General features: G+C 36.3%; 1 protein-coding gene across 10 annotated transcripts in view; it reads left to right on the forward strand.

Moving 5' to 3' along the window:
* GOLGA4 (golgin A4) overlaps positions 1-19,442 on the forward strand; it is a 57,773-nt gene that overhangs the window by 11,181 nt on the left and 27,150 nt on the right. For 7 of the 10 annotated variants that reach the window (XM_015854953.3, XM_015854952.3, XM_015854956.3 and 4 more), the window contains 9 exons: positions 3,526-3,591; positions 4,536-4,850; positions 7,560-7,607; positions 8,047-8,103; positions 10,735-10,833; positions 11,343-11,481; positions 12,780-12,967; positions 13,468-13,551; positions 14,328-14,475. In XM_015854953.3, coding sequence (XP_015710439.2) covers positions 3,526-3,591; positions 4,536-4,850; positions 7,560-7,607; positions 8,047-8,103; positions 10,735-10,833; positions 11,343-11,481; positions 12,780-12,967; positions 13,468-13,551; positions 14,328-14,475 — 1,144 coding nt within the window. Of the gene's footprint in view, positions 1-3,525; positions 3,592-4,535; positions 4,851-7,559; positions 7,608-8,046; positions 8,104-10,734; positions 10,834-11,342; positions 11,482-12,779; positions 12,968-13,467; positions 13,552-14,327; positions 14,476-19,442 lie in introns of those variants that run through there. The other 3 variants (XM_085537652.1, XM_015854964.3, XM_085537653.1) reach the window with 2 other exon arrangements.

The raw sequence follows: 19,442 nt of genomic DNA on the forward strand, positions 1-19,442 counted from the left end.
CGTCATTTCATGATTCCTTACTTTCCTGTTCTTATTTAGTGAGTCCTTTCTTGCTGCTCATGCAGTGTGTGAATGAAAAATGAAAAGACACTGATGGCTATAACAGGGTATATGCTATATTGTGGTGGGACTGTGTCTCAAACTAAAAAGGGTAATTCTGAAAATGCTAGAAAAGGTGATTTGTGGAAAGTCTTTGTATGTGCCAAAGTGTTTTCTGCTTGTTATCTCAGAGCACAGCTTCATCACTAGCTCAGACATGGTGTCCTTCATATTGAGCTTTTTGATGAGGAACAAAGCTGGCATTCAGACTACTGAAATCTGTAGCTTTGGAATAGTTTTTAGATTTTGTATTAAATATTTTCTTTTTAGTTTTTAGGTATTTTGACCACATTCAAGGTCTAGTAATAGTTACTTTAAATTCTGCAGATAAAGCATTAACAATGATGGACTGTTTTTCAGTACACAGCAGAAAATCACTTGTAAAGCTGCATTTTGAAAAAAATATAGTTGTGTGAGTGCTCTAAAGTTGCCTGTGTATTCTCTGTATATACTTTAGTGACAGGAATCACCACCTTGTGTATTTACATACAAAACACTGCAAGTAATTATAATGTGGGAGTTAACGTGATTAGAAACTGGTTTTATTCTCTGAACCTTCTGAAAAGAAGTGCCCTCAGTGTAAGAAGTCAGGGTGTTGGGGGGGAGCAATGGAAGAGCAGAAAATAGCGATGAAAAGTCTTCAAGGAAGAGGATTGTTGATTATTACAAATTGAAGAAAACCAAAGATAAACATTTGGGAAACCTGGGTAAACTGTTGATACAGGAGAATGAGTGTTCCATAGGCACACACAAACATATAAATAAACTTTGCTAAAACAGCCTGGTATCTTAACTGTGTGTCTTCGGGTGATATGTGGTCCAAGAGAATGGGCATCAGAGCAACATGCCTGGAACTGTGGTGGTTTTTTTTTGTTGTGCCAAGAGGAAGCTAGTGTAAGCTCTTTACTAATTGACCTTTGTGGTTTTCCTTACACGAAGAAACACAGTGCAGATAGTCTTGGATGTAGAAATGATTTTTGGAGGGGAAAAAGTGTATACAAAACCCTTCTGACTTCCTCTATAATTTACCCAAAATTTTGCAATGCTTGAGGAAGGGAGTAAGAACAGTAGAGTGTTTTTAAATGCAGGCACTTGAACTTTAAATTTTTAGACACGTGAAAATATTTATACCCTTGGGAAATAAATAGTAAGATAAATTTGCATTTCAGAAATAGGGTTGTAAGGACAAACAAATATCAACAGAATTCCCTGAGGGTTCCAGTTAAAACTGAGCTCTGGTACATACATCTTATCATACATCTTAATGACAGAAAGCAAGCATTTTATGAATAATTATAGACATAGCTGTCATTGGATATAGATACAGTTTTTGTATGATGTTGTGGATGATAATGGAGGAAGGATTTCTGTTGGTCTCCATTGAGACTGTCATTGCTCTACAGTTTTTGAGACTCAAAATGCCCACACCCGCTGCTTCCAGTTTCACCAAAACAACTCTTGAGGCTTATGATAGGCTTTTAAGCTCTTCAAAGCCTCTTAAATCTGTATTTATATATAGCAAGCTCTATTCATGCTTACCTTTCACTTTATGGATACTACAAGATGACCCTTTGCCCTAGAGCACACAGAGTTAGGACTGTAGCAGCTAGGTTGGTGTGAGGGTCCAGGTCCTTTATGAAGGATAACCTGTGCATCCTTGTGATTTATTCTGATAGCAAATATAATCCTAAATATAGACTCTACTTCTGTTTACTTAGGCTAAAAGCAAAGATACCAGGACAGTGAAGAGGAAAACTTTAAAAGAGATGGCGTTAGTTTTAGTTTTGAGATGTCATTTTTTTAAAGGATTTAACAGTTAAAAAGGATATATATTTTTAAAATATGTATTTATAAATGTTTTATTAGATTTATTAAATCTAATTACTCATGTGTTTTGAAATGACTTAAATATTACCGAAGTATCCTTGTGAAGCAGGTGTACAAACCCTATGTAGCTTTAGTTCCATTGATGATAGTTGGAATACATGATTTTTGAAATATGTAGTTAGCATGAATTCTTGCTGACTGTTGTCTTTTCTCTCCTGTTTATTGAGTACTAGACCTGGACCTTCTTTACCAAATTAAAGTAGATGCTGTATTATAAATTATAAAGCAGAAAGTAGTTTTTTTTATTTGGATTATCCTTACTGTTAGCTTTCCAGTTAGAAAATGTGAGAACAGGTAATGTAGCCCAGAATAAAACATGGGAATGCTTTAGTTTTAAAAACCAGCAAGAGCTCTTAATCCACTAAAGCTAAATCCACTGTGATGATGTGGTGCTATTAAACGATGCTGATTTTGCTCAAGCCAGATGGAATGCAATTTCCAAATTCAGACAGACTTCCTATGTGGCTCATTATTGCTCATTTCACCTAGTCGGAGTCTGTGTGGGTGACTGCTAATTTCTTGGGCTTCTTTAGCTGTCTGGATTTCTATCTTCTGTGATATTTTAATACGTCATTGAGTTTGGTCCATATTAAACCATACCGAAGCCCTTTGTTGTTGCTTTTTTCTGATGCATTCCTCTTTTATACTTATGCTTCCATGCATATCTGAACATCTTAGTTAGAAAGTTACGTTGCTCTTAACCCTATTCCTTATATTTTGTTAAGTATTTTTCAGTGCTTCTCTTGGAAAAAAAAAAAAATAATAATATCCAAGAGTTTCTAACTTGTTCTACTACATCAGGCTGACTAGACTTAAGCACAAGAAAACTCTGAATTTGTCCAGGTTAGGACGCACCTGAGCACAGGTCATAGGAACAGCAGAACAGACAACTGTTTGAAATCTGTAATGAAAATAAAACTATTGTTTTTTGTAGATTTTTGTTCTCCTTATTTGGAAGTGCAGAAAAATGTGTGTGTCCAGTCTTACAGGATGTGTTCTCTAAAAGTCTAGTATTCTTTCTGGGCTTTCTTGGAGTCTTAAACAGAGTATTAACTGTGTATTTATCCAGGTAGCAGGTATATGTGGGTTTTTTTTTCCCTCTTTCTATGTTTTCTTATTTAGAGAAGGATAATGCGATTTTAGTGTTCCTCACATCAGCTGTAAACGCCACTGGCCACCAGTTCAATATATGTTTTTTTGTTTATTTTTTTCTGCTATTATTTTGTCTTTTTCTGATGTTCCTTTGATTTGTGTGTAAGCGTTACATAAATAACCGTTATGAATAATTTAATTGGAAATGTTGGCGTTTGCAGATGTCTCATACTAATCTGCGTACACGTAGCTGCTTTGTAGTTCTTTATATTGCAGCAATATGTTTGGAGTTTAACAAACTAGCTTGTTTGCATGAACATATCGGAATAAACATTTTAAAGAAAGTACTAGAAACACAGACAAGAAAAAAGCATGGGTGTTAATTGTAGGAACAGTGAAATCTGGTCATTAGTCTCTTCTTCCTAAGAGTTGTTTTTCTTCCTGCAGAATTTACCTAAGCAATTGGTTCCCAGATCAACTGAAAACAATGGAAGTGAGCCAGCATCCCCTCAGGTAATTAAGGGGCTTTTGTTTTGTCTTTCATTGCCATGTTTCTTTTGTATTAATTTAGCCAGTGTGCCCAGTGTGCATCTTCATATTAGAGAAGGAATGAGAAGCACTTCAGCATATTTCTAAGATATTATTAGGACAGAGTTACTTTCTAGCTGAAGGAAAATAACTGATAGACTTAAAAAAAAGTCATCACTAATGATAAGGTGGAGGTCATCCTTTAATATATCTCATCTGAGTACATCTGAGTTGCTGGAGTGGGGTTAGCAGCAATTCCTACTGTGTGCATTCCAGCCTTTTTGTAGGCTATATCATTTGGTAGCACTGTAAAGTCACTGCTCTAGCACCAGCAGTGCATATTTTTATAGCATAGGCTCTGCTGTTTTAAAACCTCACAAGGACTTGTGTTGCATAAATCAGTAATTGCATTTTTTGTAAAAATTATATATCTATTTAAAATAAAGTCTCTTCAATATCATGTTAGAGCTGTTGTACAAGGACTTTTACAATTAATTTATTTTCTCAATCGTAGGAAGAGGTCTTTGTATCTTTGAGATAAATACAAACTTCTGTTTAATGCATCAATAAGTGAGTTGCATTTATATATTTTAATTGGAGGTAAAAAGTAAATGCAGCTTTTTGTTTATGTATTCACTTTTTAATGGGTTTGCACAGAAATACATGCTTCCAGGAAAGTAAATTGGAACTGCATTGTATTGAATTTAGTTGTTCTCTGAAACTGCACACACCTGGTAGTTGCATGGCTGTTTTTTCCACACAGGGAGGTGACTGCTAAGGGAATGGTAGCTTTTTTTGTGTCATCTCTATGGTGCTTTGCTGGGTGACAGTGGTTCCTTGGCCCTACTCAGGTCTTTGTTTCCTCAGCATTAGTGTTTTCTCTGCCTAAAAGCAGTGTAGAAGTAACTTCTTGCTTTGGGTTCTTGCAGCCAAATGATGCTCAGTCTTTCACCCAGCGTCTTCAGCTCCGAGTTCCATCCATGGAGTCATTGTTTCGAAGCCCAGTAAAAGAGTCCCTGTTCCGCTCTTCTTCTAAAGAGTCTCTGGTACGAACATCCTCAAGAGATTCACTGAATCGACTGGATGTGGATGCAACTGGTCCCACCTTTGACCCACCTTCTGACATTGAAAGTGAGACAGAGGAGGTTTCAGGAAATGCAGACAGCCTCAGCAAGGAGCAGCTGTTGCAGCGACTGCGCCGAATGGAGCGCAGCTTGGGCAACTACAGAGGGAAATACACCGAGGTAAGCAATGGCACTGAAGGGAGAGGAAGGAAAAAAGTAAGACTAGAATACCACAGTAGTGGGTCATCATTTTTTCTCTGCAGTTTTTCTCAGCTTGGAACAAATGGATCCTATTATAAATATCATAGACTTTTAATTATTATATTAAGTCTGGCTATGCTTGGCCTAGACAAGTCAAAAGTTTTGCTGGTAGTACAGTGTGGAAATACTTTTCACAGAATCACAGAATAGCTGAGGTACAAAGGGACCTCAGAGTCTGTCTGGTCCAATCCCTGATCAAATAGGGCCACCCAAATCATGTTCAGGTGGCTTTTGGAGTTCTCCTAGGCTAAGTCTCCACAGCCCTTCAGACAGCCTGGGCCAGTGGTCTGTCAGTTGCACAGCACAGAAGTGCTTCCTGGTATTCAGAGGTAACCTTCCAGTATTCTACTTTGTTCCCATTGTTTCTTGTCTGGGAACCACTGTAAAGAGCCTTTCTTTGCTCTCCCTTCAGGTGTTTATGGACATTGATGAGAGCCTCCTCTGCATCAGGCTGAGCAATATCAGCATCTTCTTGTTAAAGAGGTGCTCTGATCCCTTCTTTATCTTGGTGGCAACTCCTCAGGCCCTTTCTAATATCTCCAGGTCTCTCGTTCTGGAAGGCCCCAAACTGGAACAGTTAGTACTTCAATTGTGGCCTCTCGAATCCTGAGTACTGTGGACAAATCACCTCTCTTGACCTGTTGGCAGCACATTGCCTGATGCAGCCAAGACTACAATTAGCCTTCCAAGCACCAAGGGCACACTGCTGACTCACATACAATTTTGTGGCTACCAGGACCCCTATGTCCTTCTCTGCAGAGCTGCTTCCCAGCTGGGCTCTTGGGGTTATTCCTTAGCAGGCGCAGGGTTTTGCATGTCCCCTTGTGGAACTTCATGAGATTCTTGTCATCCAGCCTCTCCAGCTTGTTAAAGTTTCTCCCTTTTCATCTCTTGTTTGTAAATAATTACTTCTTTTTGGGAACAGAGTTGACTGTCACTTTGTCCAAGTGTTTTCCTCACCCAGAAACAGGTCAAGGAGGTTTTTTGGTGAAAGCGTGTACCTAGGCTGGTGTTGAGTATGGTGCTGAGCATGGCCTGTGCTGGTTTGATGGCAGATATACTTTGTACTTCAGAGCAAGTTTCAGAAGCACCTACACTCTGTGCTTCACACCATGTATTTATCAGGGACACTTTGTTTTCAGTCATTGAGTTCTGTTCCCCACAACTTCTATGTATACCACTTCTATGTTTCTTTTATTTTGCCTTGACAGTGGAAAGCAATGATATTAGTAGCATTGCTACTCACTGTCCAAATTGTTTGGAAGACTAAACTTTCCAGGCCTTATTTATTTATTTTTTTTTTTAAGTATACATCTTGTATTTAAAAATAAATGTATGTTGTTGTGTTTGTTGTTTTTTTTTAAGTTACTTGTGGTACCCACAAATTAAGAAATTTCTGTGTAGATTTTTGTCTCTCAGTTTGAAAATCCATGCAGTCTAAGACATATACGGCAATTATTGTGTCTAACATATATCTTAAAAAGCTGTGTTTAATTAGTTCATTCACTGTTAGCTCCCTTTATTTTTTCATTATCTTCCAGCTAGTATGATAAGGTTGTATTTTCTAAAGGTTTAAGTAAAATAAGTGTTGTTAAAATGAAAACTCTCCAATTTGTAGATTTTGTTTTGTGTTTTTAGTGCAGTCTGTCCAGCAAGTCCTAGTTTTCCCTATCAAAAAGATATTTTGTGCGTATGAGTTTCTCCAGTTCTTTGAATTCCATTTAAAGACGTGTTGGAGCTTGGAGGAAATGCATTGGAACATACAGTGAGAATTTTAAGATCTAAAATATTTTCTTATTGAAAGTAGAATGCGGAGTTGGCGTCTCAGTAATATAATTTTTGATTTCTTCTAGGTATGAAGTAAGTGTGACTCAAAATTAATAGTAGCTTTGAATTCTGAGAAGTTCCAGTTTTTAGATTACATTTGGAAGATATTTACTGACTTACAGATTTCTGGGTTTCATGTTTTGCATTGATTTTCCTTAATTTTTCAGTAGTTGGAAAAGAGTGTATTCTGGTTCCAAGTTCCATTATGCTACTTCAGCTTTGGACAGCTTAGGCAATTGCGATCAGATTTTTAATTAAACTAAATTGTGCAGTTACTCATGAAGTCCTTTTGTCAGCTTACAATGAAAAATTTCATTCACTTCCAGTTTTTCTTTGTCTGCTTGGGTTTGTACAAAGCACATGGCATGAGAACATTCACTCTTACACAACCCTTTTTCTCCTGGAGCTGAAAGTGTACTTTATAAGATGAAACCATTTTTATATTCAAACTCTCTGGGATTTGTACCCTTAAAAATGTACATCCCCACAGAAGTAATTCTTCGGGATATAACTTTCTGATGTAGTTTTCGACCACCTATACTTAAGCTTGGGAGTTCTTAGGATTATTTTCAGTGAAGGGAGTACTGTGTGTGAGTCCTGAGTAACCTATTTGCTTTGACACATAGACTTTGAAAAAGGTGAACATTGCATAAGACAATTGTTTTCGTATATTCCTGTCAGAAGAGCTTTCCAAGTGAAGTAAGGAGTTTGGAAATGCATATAGTGATACAACTAAGCAAATTATTTTGATATCTGTTAGTGGGTGCATTATCATCATTATTACTGTTTTCTGTATTTTAGCTGGTGTCTGCTTATCAAGTTATCCAGCGAGAGAAGAAGAAGCTACAGGTAAGCATTACTATTCTTCCTCTCGTGTTCGAGTGCTTTTCTAAATCTTGAAATATGTAGTGCAAGTACACATTTGTCCTTTGTTTATATTCATTTATGTGCATTTGTACATGTTTACATATGCTTGTGTATTTTATTTATAAATAAAATAAAGAGAAAACTATCTCTCAGCTTGGTGCCCTTAGAAATCTCAGCTAATACAGGTTTGTGCAGATAGCTGTGAAGCTGTTGTACTTCTGCCTTTTTGACCGCATTAACTGAATTCATGTGATGGATTGCCAACTCACAGTTGGTAGTTTATTGCAATACTTACACATCAAATTTGACTTGAAAGAAAAATAAATATAAACACAGATTTCTTCTGCTGAAATGCAGTTCTATGAGTTTATCTATACTTTGTACCTGCAGTTACATTTAATATTGTTTATTCCTTTTTAAGGGCATCCTGAGTCAGAGTCAGGATAAAGCACTTCGCAGAATTGGAGAACTGAGAGAGGTAAATTCCTTTATTGGTTGAATGTTTGCTTTCCTCCATACATGCAGTGGATCTTTGTCTGTGCTTGGTTCTTGATTTTAAATTCAATTTGGAAAATATTTCCTATTGCACAGCAGGGTTTTTAACTGCTTGCTTTTATTGCCTAACATGAGGCTGTTTCTCTTGTTTATTTCCCATTCAGCAGATTATTGTCACAGTCTAAGGCAGAGCAGTTCGTAGAACCAATTGAATTGCTTTTCTCATGATTGTGAACCTGGTTGAAATGTGTGTGGTTATTGCAGTGTTGTTGGGGCTGGCATTAGATGTGGCTCTGTAACTTCTAGCTTTTTTAGTATTGAGAAACAATTAAACTAGGTAAATACAAATAACAGGTCTTTCCTATAAGGGTTTTCATGGCTGTTGAGTTCAGTGGTTTCTTTTTTGCTGTTGTTTTGATTTACTTACTTCTTGGGGGGGATATAAATAATTCTAGAAATACCCACAGCCATGCAGACAAATTGACTTGTCAGCATTTCTTTCTTTGCTACAAATGTGAGTAATGTATTCCATGTCAAGTGGATAGCTGCGTGCCCCAGTACATTCAGTTTTCCTGCGTATTGATGCTTTATAAAGTTTGAGAGGCTTATATATATCAGACATAACATGTTTTTATTAGGAAAAGGGTTGCATATGTGCATACTGAACTTTTAGCATCTTTTGCCAAAGTTCTTTGACTATAAGAGATGTGATTGTGTGTGTATGTTTAAAAAGAGATATTAAGTACGTATGTGTTTTATCCTTAAAAATCTTACAGATTTAAAGATTCCTAAAACCTAAGACTTAAATTCTTTTCTATTAATTTAAAATCTTCAAAAAACAATTCTTTGGTCTTTTGAAAGCCTGAATATTACAACATGTAGTTAAAACAAAACTTAAAATAACAGTAATTAAAACATACAAATAAAATGGAAAGATTCCACTGTGAATGCTGTAATGTTAATGAATTCATCGTTCATTTATGTAGCCGCTTATTTATCAGTATTTAATTAAAAAACTAAACCAAAAGAGCTGTCCTTCATCATACAGTCCATTCTTCCCGTAAGTGTTTTGGATTAAACAAGTTTCTTCTGAGGAGGCGATGTAAGAGCAAATTAAGTTTTCCTTGTTTTAAACTGATGGTGCAAATATGGATGTAAATATTTATTTTACTTTAAGTTTTGCATTAGGTTTTTCCTATTAAAAATAACTCTTCGGCAGTGCTTTGTGTCTGCTCTCAGACAGGGGTCAGAAAGGGTTTTTGAATGCAGAGGTCTGTTGCAGTGCTGGTTTCAGAACATTTTATTGGCATTTTTGCTGTGAAAGGAATTGCCTCTACAGTTCTGAAGCATAGTAATGAGGTGTGATCAGCAGTTCCTGAGAACACGAGAAAGCATATGGTTCAGAAATGGATGTGGTTTGTTGAAAGTAGAGGGGAACAGCTTTACTTGAACCTTCTTTGCAACTCTGTCCTTTTGGCAGTCGGTGCTCACTGCCAAAGGTCTCATAATTGGTGTTTGCTGATTGTGGAAGCAGGAGACCATAAACGCAAGACTGGGAATTGGGTGAAAGCAAAGCAGGCGCCATTGAGTGCCTTGCATTTTGTCTCATTTGCTTTTTCATCCTTTCTTTATGCTTTCTGTAACACAACTAAGTGTGCATGACAGATCACATATTTACAGGTGGCACTTGCTTTTACACAAGCAGCACCCTTGCAGAATGATGATTATAGGACTGTTGGCTTTCTAGGGTATATCTTCCTAGTAAAGTTGCATGTGGATTAAGTGAATGAAAAAAAATAAAAACATGGATAAAAAGCAATTAGCAGTGCCTGGATGAAATGTGTATGGTTCTGGTTCTCAGTAAGAAGTTGAATGCAAGTTTACGCTTATCTTGCTAACAATAATTATTTAAATAATAATTTAAAAATAGATAAACTTTAAAAGCAATCAGAAACTACCTTGAATAAGCATTTTATAATGTGATGTAGATATTACTTTCTATTTAGGCTACAAGTTTCTAAAGGTGTTCAGCTAAATGAATTCAAGTACCAAGTAAAGCCACTCCTGACGTTTTTTGGCATCCTCTGTCTCATTTGAGACACATTCAAGATTATAAACAAACAGACAAACAAAAGTAACAACAACAAAAAAAAACAAACCCAAACCATACTACTTTCTGTTGTAACAAATTTCATGTGTCATATTGCAATTCCAGTGTATCGAATGAAGCATAAAGGAAGTTTACATTTCTGCTGTTTATGTTGATTTAATCTGGTGCCTAAATGCTGGTTTACCAAAGAGGATTCCTTAGTTCCCAGGAAAAACGTGTGCGTGGAAAACAGGTTTTTAGGAACAGATTTGATTCCCAACACAAACTTGTTTTCTGGAAGAGAGAATCCTTTATAATTTCACGTCTAATCTAATCTCTTATTTTAGTTGCTGGGATTAGAATTAGGTTTTCCTGTTGTTGTTTAGTAAAAGAAATAGATGTTTTATGTTTTTTTTTCACAAAGTTACAGTTGCAGTGAGATACTGTTTCATAATATATATAAGCTTTTTAGATTCATATTTCAGTTTTTGTTTGAAATGTAAACACATTTCTTATGATTCTCAGGAGCTCCAGATGGATCAACAAGCTAAGAAACATCTCCAGGAGGAATTTGATGCTTCCTTAGAAGAAAAGGATCAACTTATTAGTGTTCTGCAAACTCAGGTACAACACCATCCCCAAGAGTTGTTTTTAAAAATTAGTGTTTTCCATATACTTTTTATGAATTTCCTGCATTGAGTGTCCATGTTTTATCATAAGTGCTGCTGTGTTTTAAAACCTGAGAATTTATGATTCTCTAGGAATTAAATAGATACCTCTGGAATACCTTTGGAAAATCTCATTCTTGTTGAATACAGATGTTTGATCTGTACTTAAATACCTTAGCAATGTCTTTGTAATCAAGAACATAACATTAGCAGATATCTGAGCTAAAAATGCTTTTGTAAAATGTATGTTCCTTAATTGATCTTTGTTGATTCTCCACTCCTAATTATACCATTTTTGTTGCTTAGAAACATAATTGTGATTTTAAAAAATGCTAAAAATAACCAGACAGATTTTTACTATCTCTATTTGCTAAAAACAGTTTTCTTAACTTTCTCTTGTTCTTCAAACAAAAACGTTGTCATCTTAGAATCCTTACCTTTTAACTAAAAGAACATTTTGTTTAGGTATCATTGCTGAAGCAGAGGTTACAGAATGGTCAGATAGGCACTGAGTTACCTGATCCAAATAACCAGTCTGAACCACAAGTTCAAAGTCAAACGAAAGAAATCAATTCAGAAAATATGATGGAACCAGGAAGTGATGGTAGGTACTGGGGCTGTTTTAAAAGATCTTGATTTTGGGGGAATAAAGCATGCTTTTATTTACAATGGAGTAAAAGTACTTAAGGCACAATGTGTTTTCTAGAGAAGAGATGGGTTTTTTTGGAAACAGGATGGCACCTATAGGACACAGTAACCATTCAAAGATGCTGAATTTCTATAGGAATTCAAATCTTGTCTGTGTAGCCCTTATAAATAATGTTAATGCCAAGTATTGCTGTTGCCACTAGGGGTTCTTGCTGTCTTCATTTCATATTATTAAAAGATTTTGTTTCCCATAAGCAAGGAACTGTCCCTAGAGTTTAGAAGAGACCAGTTGCCTATACTTTTTGTTGGTGTGTTTTTTCCAGAATAAGTAGAAGTAAAGAATTTTGATACTTGGACTATTGACTGATCTCTTTTAAGGTTTCCTCTATATGGAGATATCTGAGCTATAGAAATCCCAGTATTGTTTAGATTTGGTTATTGATTGTGGGATAATATATTGCTGGCATATCATGAAAGTGTCAATCATGACTTCGTAAGTGTTAGGCTTCAGATAGAGATGAAGATGCATCTTGAAATTATCTTCATTCAGGATTTGCCGTGATTTTTCTGTGTAAATAACATGTGGTGTTAGAGCAAAGATTTTCTTGCCCAGTGTCATGCCCTTCCTAAGAATATGCTGCTTAGGAAGTAACATACATACTTAGTCCCCAGGAATCAGAGTTCAGGATGGTTCCTGTGTTCAAATCTCCTTCAGAATTGTATTGTGTAAGACCCAGTGGTCATGAAATGAATGGCTGAGAACGTGTCTGATCCTATTTTCAGAGCACCAGGACAGAACATAAGATATTATCCATATGCTAGAGAAGATAGTAGCTTTTCTAGCTATGAGAAGCTATTTCTATGGAGAATAGCATAGCTTAGAAAGATACTGAACTTGGCCTTTTTCCTGCCTAATGCAATATTGCCAACCTTGCTATACTAGAATTGATGTCATACAAAACACTGTGAAAATAAGGCCTGTTTGCTTGGCACTTTAGAGATATGATTTGCTTTACATATTGGGATTTGCAGATTAATTTGGAGTGAAAAAATTCTTTTGCCATCTTGTGTATGTGCATGCATGATTTCTAGCTGGACCTGGAATGCATGTAGAGTTGTCAGTTGGAAATTTTGCAAACTTTGCACAACTTTCTTTATTTAAAGATCTGTGAGTCACCCTCCCTGTGAATTATGTAAGTAGATCTGCATTTTGGAAAAACTGTGCACGTGGTAATGTTGGTATATTGTCTGTAGAGGGTAATGAAGATTCTGTTAAAACACTGGAAACTCTTCATCAGAGGGTGAAGCGCCAAGAGAACTTGCTGCAACGCTGCAAGGAGATGATTCGGTCACACAAGGAGCGCTGTGCCCAGCTAACCAACGAGAAAGAGGCACTGCAGGAACAGTTGGAAGAGAGACTTCAGGAGCTAGAGAAAATGAAGGTAAAATGATCTTGACTTTATGGGTAGCTACAAAAATGATGCAAGAATTTCAGTACTTGCAGAATTTATTCATAGGGCACAAACAGATAAAATTCTGCGTTGCTAAGATCATGTTGTAAGCCATGATGTGGGTAGGGGAGCAGATGCCTTAGATATATTTCTTGCCCGTTTTACCATTAGTTCTCTCTCATCCATAAGAGATCCCGTGCCTTCGGATACCTGGATTGTTAGGAAAGCTATGAAGCAGCCTAAGACTGGAAGATTTAGGAGTAATTCTACGGCTGCCTGCTTTCATTTCCTCTGCTTCACCTCCAAGGCATAATGCAGGGCCACACTGCTAGCCTGTGTAACATTTTTGATGTAATAACAGTTTTGGTCATGTACCAGTCTAGAAATCATTCTTCTAAAAGCCAAACCTCAAGTGCTTACCAGAAGGTATTTTCATGCGCATGGCAGCATTTAAAGCTTTTGCTGATGGACTCTCTTTATTTTCATTTTAGGACCTTCACATGGGTGAGAAGACAAAACTGATTACACAGCTGCGTGATGCAAAAAATTTGATTGAGCAACTAGAACAGGACAAGGTAAATAAGGAAGAATTTTTATATAAACAGCAGTTTTGGAAGAAGAGTTCTTAAACTTGAAATATCTGACTTAGTGGTGTTTAAAGCTGTTCTTAGTCATCTAGTTTGATTTGCCTTGCCTCCAGTTTTAACAAGTAAACCATTTAAGCTAGCTGAGAATTTTATTATATAGATACTTTTAAATATTTGTCTCTTAGATAATACTGCAAGAGCATGTTATGCAAAGACATAATGATAAGTGAGTGGACTCCGATGGTTACACACCTCAGTGCAAGATTTAAAACATCTAACAAGGATGAGATGCTAGATAAAGGAGTTAAACACCCGATGAAGTATCTGTAGTTTCATAGGAATATGGAGAGTTTCTCCAGATTTATTTTTTTTTTAACTGTGATTACTTGGAATAACTTTTGATGGTGGTGTAACAAGCAGCATGACTAATGTTCATCGTCATCCATGCTTGTTCTTTAAGGAGAATCAGAATACATATTACAAAGAAAAATGTCTGTCCCAAGAAAATAAATTTTACTGATGGTTCTTGTTTCCTGGAGGAGCACTTTTAACCACTAGATAATTTTTGGCTCTTCAGAATAATTCCTCTTCTGATCTTTTTATTATTTTCTGTTTTCTGACATAGAAAAAAAATACCATGATTTCTGATATTGTAGTAATGGATTAAAGGTTATTTCTAACAGGGAGTGTATCCTAGCTTGAAATTGTTTTCAATACGCATTTTACTTGTCCATTAGTTTTTATCACAAGGACCTTTTCTGTAGGGTATGGTAATTGCAGAGACAAAGCGGCAAATGCATGAAACATTGGAAATGAAGGAGGAAGAGGTAGCTCAGCTGCGTGCTCGGATCAAGCAGATAACTACACAAGGCGAGGAATTAAAAGAGCTGAAAGAGAAGTCTGAAAGAGCTGGTAAGAAACTGAAGTTTATTAGCTTTCACATTCACAGTGTTCGGCTGTCACCCCGGCAGACGTCATTAGTAACTTCACTTCTAGTCATGGGTTATTAACTGTTTTGTGTGATACTCTCCTATTATTTCAACTTGAGCAAGGAAGGAAGCTGCAAAAGCAGCTTTACCTTCTTTGTATCAAAAAGCAAGATTGACGTAGTTTTGTATTGGTGTAATTTCAGGAGAGAAACTTTGGAAAGATTTAAGTTGTCATTCTAACACCATCTATATTTGCTATAAAAAATATAGCAATTAACACATAAGAACTTGGGAAGAATTAAAAACAGGAGGATGTGATACAATCATAACAAACATTTTCTTTCAACAGCTGTAGCAGAAGCATTTCAGGTCTTTTTCCCACTAAAATATTAGTGATGATCCTGGTGTTTCAGGGCTTTGTAACCTAATACTTGTACAATTATTACCAACCAAAGTTTGCTGTTGTTGGAAATTTGATAGCATTAATTTTTTGTGTTCTTTCAGTCAATCTACCCTTTATGCACTGTATCTATCAAAATTCACAGAGAAATGTTTAGATTGTTCTCATAGGCATTTAGAGGGAGTAGTTCACAGTCGTGGCAGGAGCTATGATGTGATTAGTTGTACAGAGCATACAGTATGGTGTTTTTCTCTCTGTAAGTACTGAGAAGTTCAAACCATACACCTTGTAGCAGTTTTATTTTAAATCTATGTAAGTTTAGATCAGAACTTTCCATTTTTAAATATGAGTTTGCAATACAGAAGAGTAGGTTCAGCTTCCAAAACCAGCAAAGGAAACATCAAAATGACAAAGCAACGAGTGGTCAGATAGAAGACGTCTGACCAACCTGTGAAAATAATGAATATTTTGATTAGTTGCCCTCCTTCCCTTTCCTTTCATGAGAATTTTTAGCTGTAAAATCCATGTTTTAGAAATCACTGACTCCTTTGATGAAGTTGGATTTTGTACATTTCTTTGAGACCAGCAAGCTTAGGGTTTTATGTTTTTTTTGTTGCTTTTTTTTTTTTTAAACAAAATATAATTATCAATAATAGTTTAACATCCCACAGATATGAAGTTACTGCTGACTTTATCTAAAACATAAAAACAAAACACTTGTTCTAAAACAAGTGGTAGAAACCTTTAATGAGGAACTGATGTCTGCACGCTCCTGTTTGTAATGTAATGCCCTCATATCTGCGTAGTTGGAATGAGTTAAGGATGACCTGTCTTCATGGAAAAATTAACTACTGTAGTGACAGGGAATTTAACTTATGAATAATGTATCGTGCACATTGCACTTAACAAAGAGGAGATTTGTGTGTTGTGTGTTCTTTTTTATTTTTAAGTGCTTACAGTAATGTTTATGGTGTGAAAGTGTCCATTTTAACTTAGAGTGCTTATTTTTGTACTCTCGTAAGTATGCATATGCAGATGTTGGAACCTCTGGAAGATGACTTAGTACAGTGAAGTTTATTAGGTTTTCCTATGCATTCCAAAGAAGTTGTGACATGCAACTGAAGTGGAGCTTAGTGCAGTCAAAATCATTGTTCCGGCATTTGAAAAAGCAGCGTGAACATTGGGAAAGCTTGAAATTGGTTTTGTCACAGCCTTTGATTTTGTGAACTTGACAGCTTTATGTATTTGAGGTCTGCAGTTAGGTTTCTTGGCTAGTTTAAGTGAGATTACTTTTCATTGTAGACATGTTAATTTTCTGTATTGCGATTCAGTGAAGATTTACTTTGTGCAATATTGTACTCTCAGAAGTGTTAAATTTCATCTACATTATGACAAAATGAAATAAGCGGTGATACATTTGCACTTGGCATTAACTTCAGCCTACAGTGTAGGACTAGAAAAAAAAATTGATGTATTTTGTGGCTACTTCGTATTTTAAATTCTGTCAGTGTCACGTATCTGGCTTTTTCATTGTAATTAAGTGACAGTGCTGAAAAGCACCAGTATTTGATTTAATACAAGGAAAAATAGTGAGAGTTTAATGTTAATGCATTTTTGTGTACTGAAAGATGCATATCCTTATTCTGTGTGTGTTGTATGAACTGAGTGTCCCCACTTACTGTTGCAGTTCAGTTTTTTAATAGTTAGAAGTACGCTGTATTGAAATCTCACAGAGCATCTTGTTTTTGTGCATCCACACATGCCAATAAGTGAATCATGGTGCCTTTCCCAAGCCTTGTATGAACAGGACTGGGGTAAGGGCTTTCTTTTCTTACATCAAACATTGGGTGCTTGGTCTGGGCTCTAAAAGTAAATTCTGTGCTTCTCAGGCAATGGCAGTTCATTAACTGGAAGCAACTGCAAATGTTATTGAATGCTTTTCAAATTATGTAGATTATTTGTATTTTCATTTAACAATAATTTTGTTAGAATTTGTAAATTTATTGCTAAGCTGAAATTTGTTATTCCTCAGTTCTTGTCATAAGTCATCTTTGACTTCTCAGAATGCAGTTAATTGATGGGTTTATGTTTTGTGAAGTAAAGTAAGTAAACAAACAGTCTTTAGAAAGTGAATTCCTATTTCTTTACTTTGCTGCTTTCTGCAGATGATGTTTCCTTTTCAAGATTAATTAGTTTATACTCTGCACCTTTCTATGGAGAACAAATAAGCCTCGACTCTGTGTTGAGAATCCTGCATAGCTGCCTAAACTTACTATGGGAAATTAATTCAACCTTTATTTCTCAAGTAGTTTTTTGACAAGATGCCTGCTCTCAGCCTTCAGTAAGAAAATGTAAACATCTTTTACCTTATCTGTTTTGTGCCTTGTGCACAATTTCCAGCAGTAGATGGCACTACAGCTGAAGGTAATATATGTTTGCAGTATTGACGAGAGTAGTCAAGAAGCCTTAACAGTACTAACTTGTGTTACACAGGGTGCCAGAGGCAAGGAAGGGAGAACTGGAACTGGTACTTAGGAGTAATGTTTGTAAAGCAGTTAACTTTCTGGTGCATGTCTTATTAGAATCAGTTTTGTAACCTGTTGCTTCTTAGACTGTGCTCAGGCTCTGTTTAATATTTTGAACAGGAAGGCTACCTGTTGGTCTGCTTTCGTCACATGAATGAGTTCTTGCAAGACTTGTCTGAGGCTTTGTTGATGTGTTTGTTAGCAGTTCTGTTTTGCCAGTGAGCCTTTATGAGACCGATACCTTAGACAGAAGGATCTTTTCTCAGCATACTGGTTCAGAAGAGCACTGGCAGTGTCCTTACTTTACTCTTAGGACTCAGGATAGATGTGCTTGGATAAAAACACAGGCTTCTTATTCTGAGCTTTTATCCACAATAGTATTAAAAGCTTCAATAGATTAGAAAAATATTATTAATAATAGTAATAGACTGTGTTCTCTCTCCCCGGTGTTAGCCTTCTACTTTTGAAATTTTCTTGTGTTATGCTACACTAGAATTAACTACTCTGATTTAAAACATTCTGTTTTGCTGAAGTGCTAAAAGTGCCTGAGATGCATATAATTTAACTTTTACAGGTCCATGTGTGTTTGTGAAGTGTTGCTTTTTTGTGCTTTCATACCCCCTTGACATTTCATCCAGCAGCTCTGCCTAGTGTTTGCATTAGCATCCTGCTTGCAATTATGGCAGTGCAGCTGTCATCCTGCATGTTGCTCAGCTTTCACTTATCAGCAGTCAGTCTTAGTGCAAATTTGATTCTTCTGTTCAGTGACTTTGTGTGTGGTGGCAAATGCATTAAATTTTCTTTCTTGGAAGGAAGAGATTTCTTAAATGCAATAAAGATTCTCTTACTCATAGCAAAAACCAGAAAGATGCAGGTTTTCTTTTCCAAATTGTGTTTGGTAAAAGTTTAGGCTGTCTTAGCTGTGTGCTTTGGCTAGGGCTAAGGGAAGAGGAGAGCAGTAGCTACTACTCTCCAGCTGTGGTGGTGCAGCCTGCATTCATGGTTTGGGGTGCAGGGGGAAGGAGTGGAGTCCTCCAGGCCCTGGGTGGCAAATGCCTCAGTGGGGATGATGAAGAACATGCTTAGAAAATGAGTGGCTGCCTCATAAGGAGCTGTAGGCCTTGTGCATGCTGGCATTATGCTTTACACTGTTTTGATCTTTGATGTAATCTCTTAGATTTCTTGAAGTACTTTGTAAGGAGGTGTTGAAGTAGAACGAGGAACGAAAAACTGGGTATGATTACATGGTTTGGTATTGTCATGGTCAATAGCAGACCTTTTAACATCCTAAAACATAATTGTTGCTGTCAACAGTCAGAGAAAAGCTTCCTTGCAGAACGGTTGGGAAAGGTCAGAAATTGGATGAATGCAATTTTATGGACTTAAGTAACTTGAAAATGTATTTGTGGTGTTGGCTCAAAAAGCACAGTGTGTTTGAAAACATTTTTCAAATGTTATCAGAAGATTTTGAATAGAAATTATAATTTGCTTCTCAAATTCATGCCTGAATATTTTAAAATATGGTTAACTGTTTATATTTGTTTCACAAAAAAGGATTACAGTAACTGTTGTGAATGCTTACTAAGCAATAGTAGGTATATCAAAGAAACCAGGGATGTATGGTTTTCGGGTTTAGAATTAAGTGGAAGAAAGGTGAGCATACTAAGTAACATCTTAAAAAGTGATTTTATGTCTGTTCCCAGACTAATATCCAACTGGTCCAATTTTTTTCTGTGCTCTGTTAAATTACAAATGTGGTACTGGTACTGTGACCACAAACTTAACAAAGGTATTTTGCCTAAGATAGTTTATGCAGAGAGTGTACCATATACTGTGCTGTCTTGAGACTGAATTTTCCTTTGATGTGCAGCAGAGGCTTCTCATGCCCTTTTCAGGAAAAGGGACTTCCCTGATAGTGATTATTTGTGTAATCTATGGAGATTCTATCGTCAGTTTCAGTGAGGTGTTTGGATACTGGTATTGAAAAATCATAACAAAACAGCTCCCATTCAAGAACTGATTTGC

The sequence above is a fragment of the Coturnix japonica genome, chromosome 2, assembly GCF_054131305.1.
Source record: "Coturnix japonica strain WE chromosome 2, WE-NBRP24, whole genome shotgun sequence".
Taxonomy (NCBI): Eukaryota; Metazoa; Chordata; class Aves; order Galliformes; family Phasianidae; genus Coturnix; species Coturnix japonica.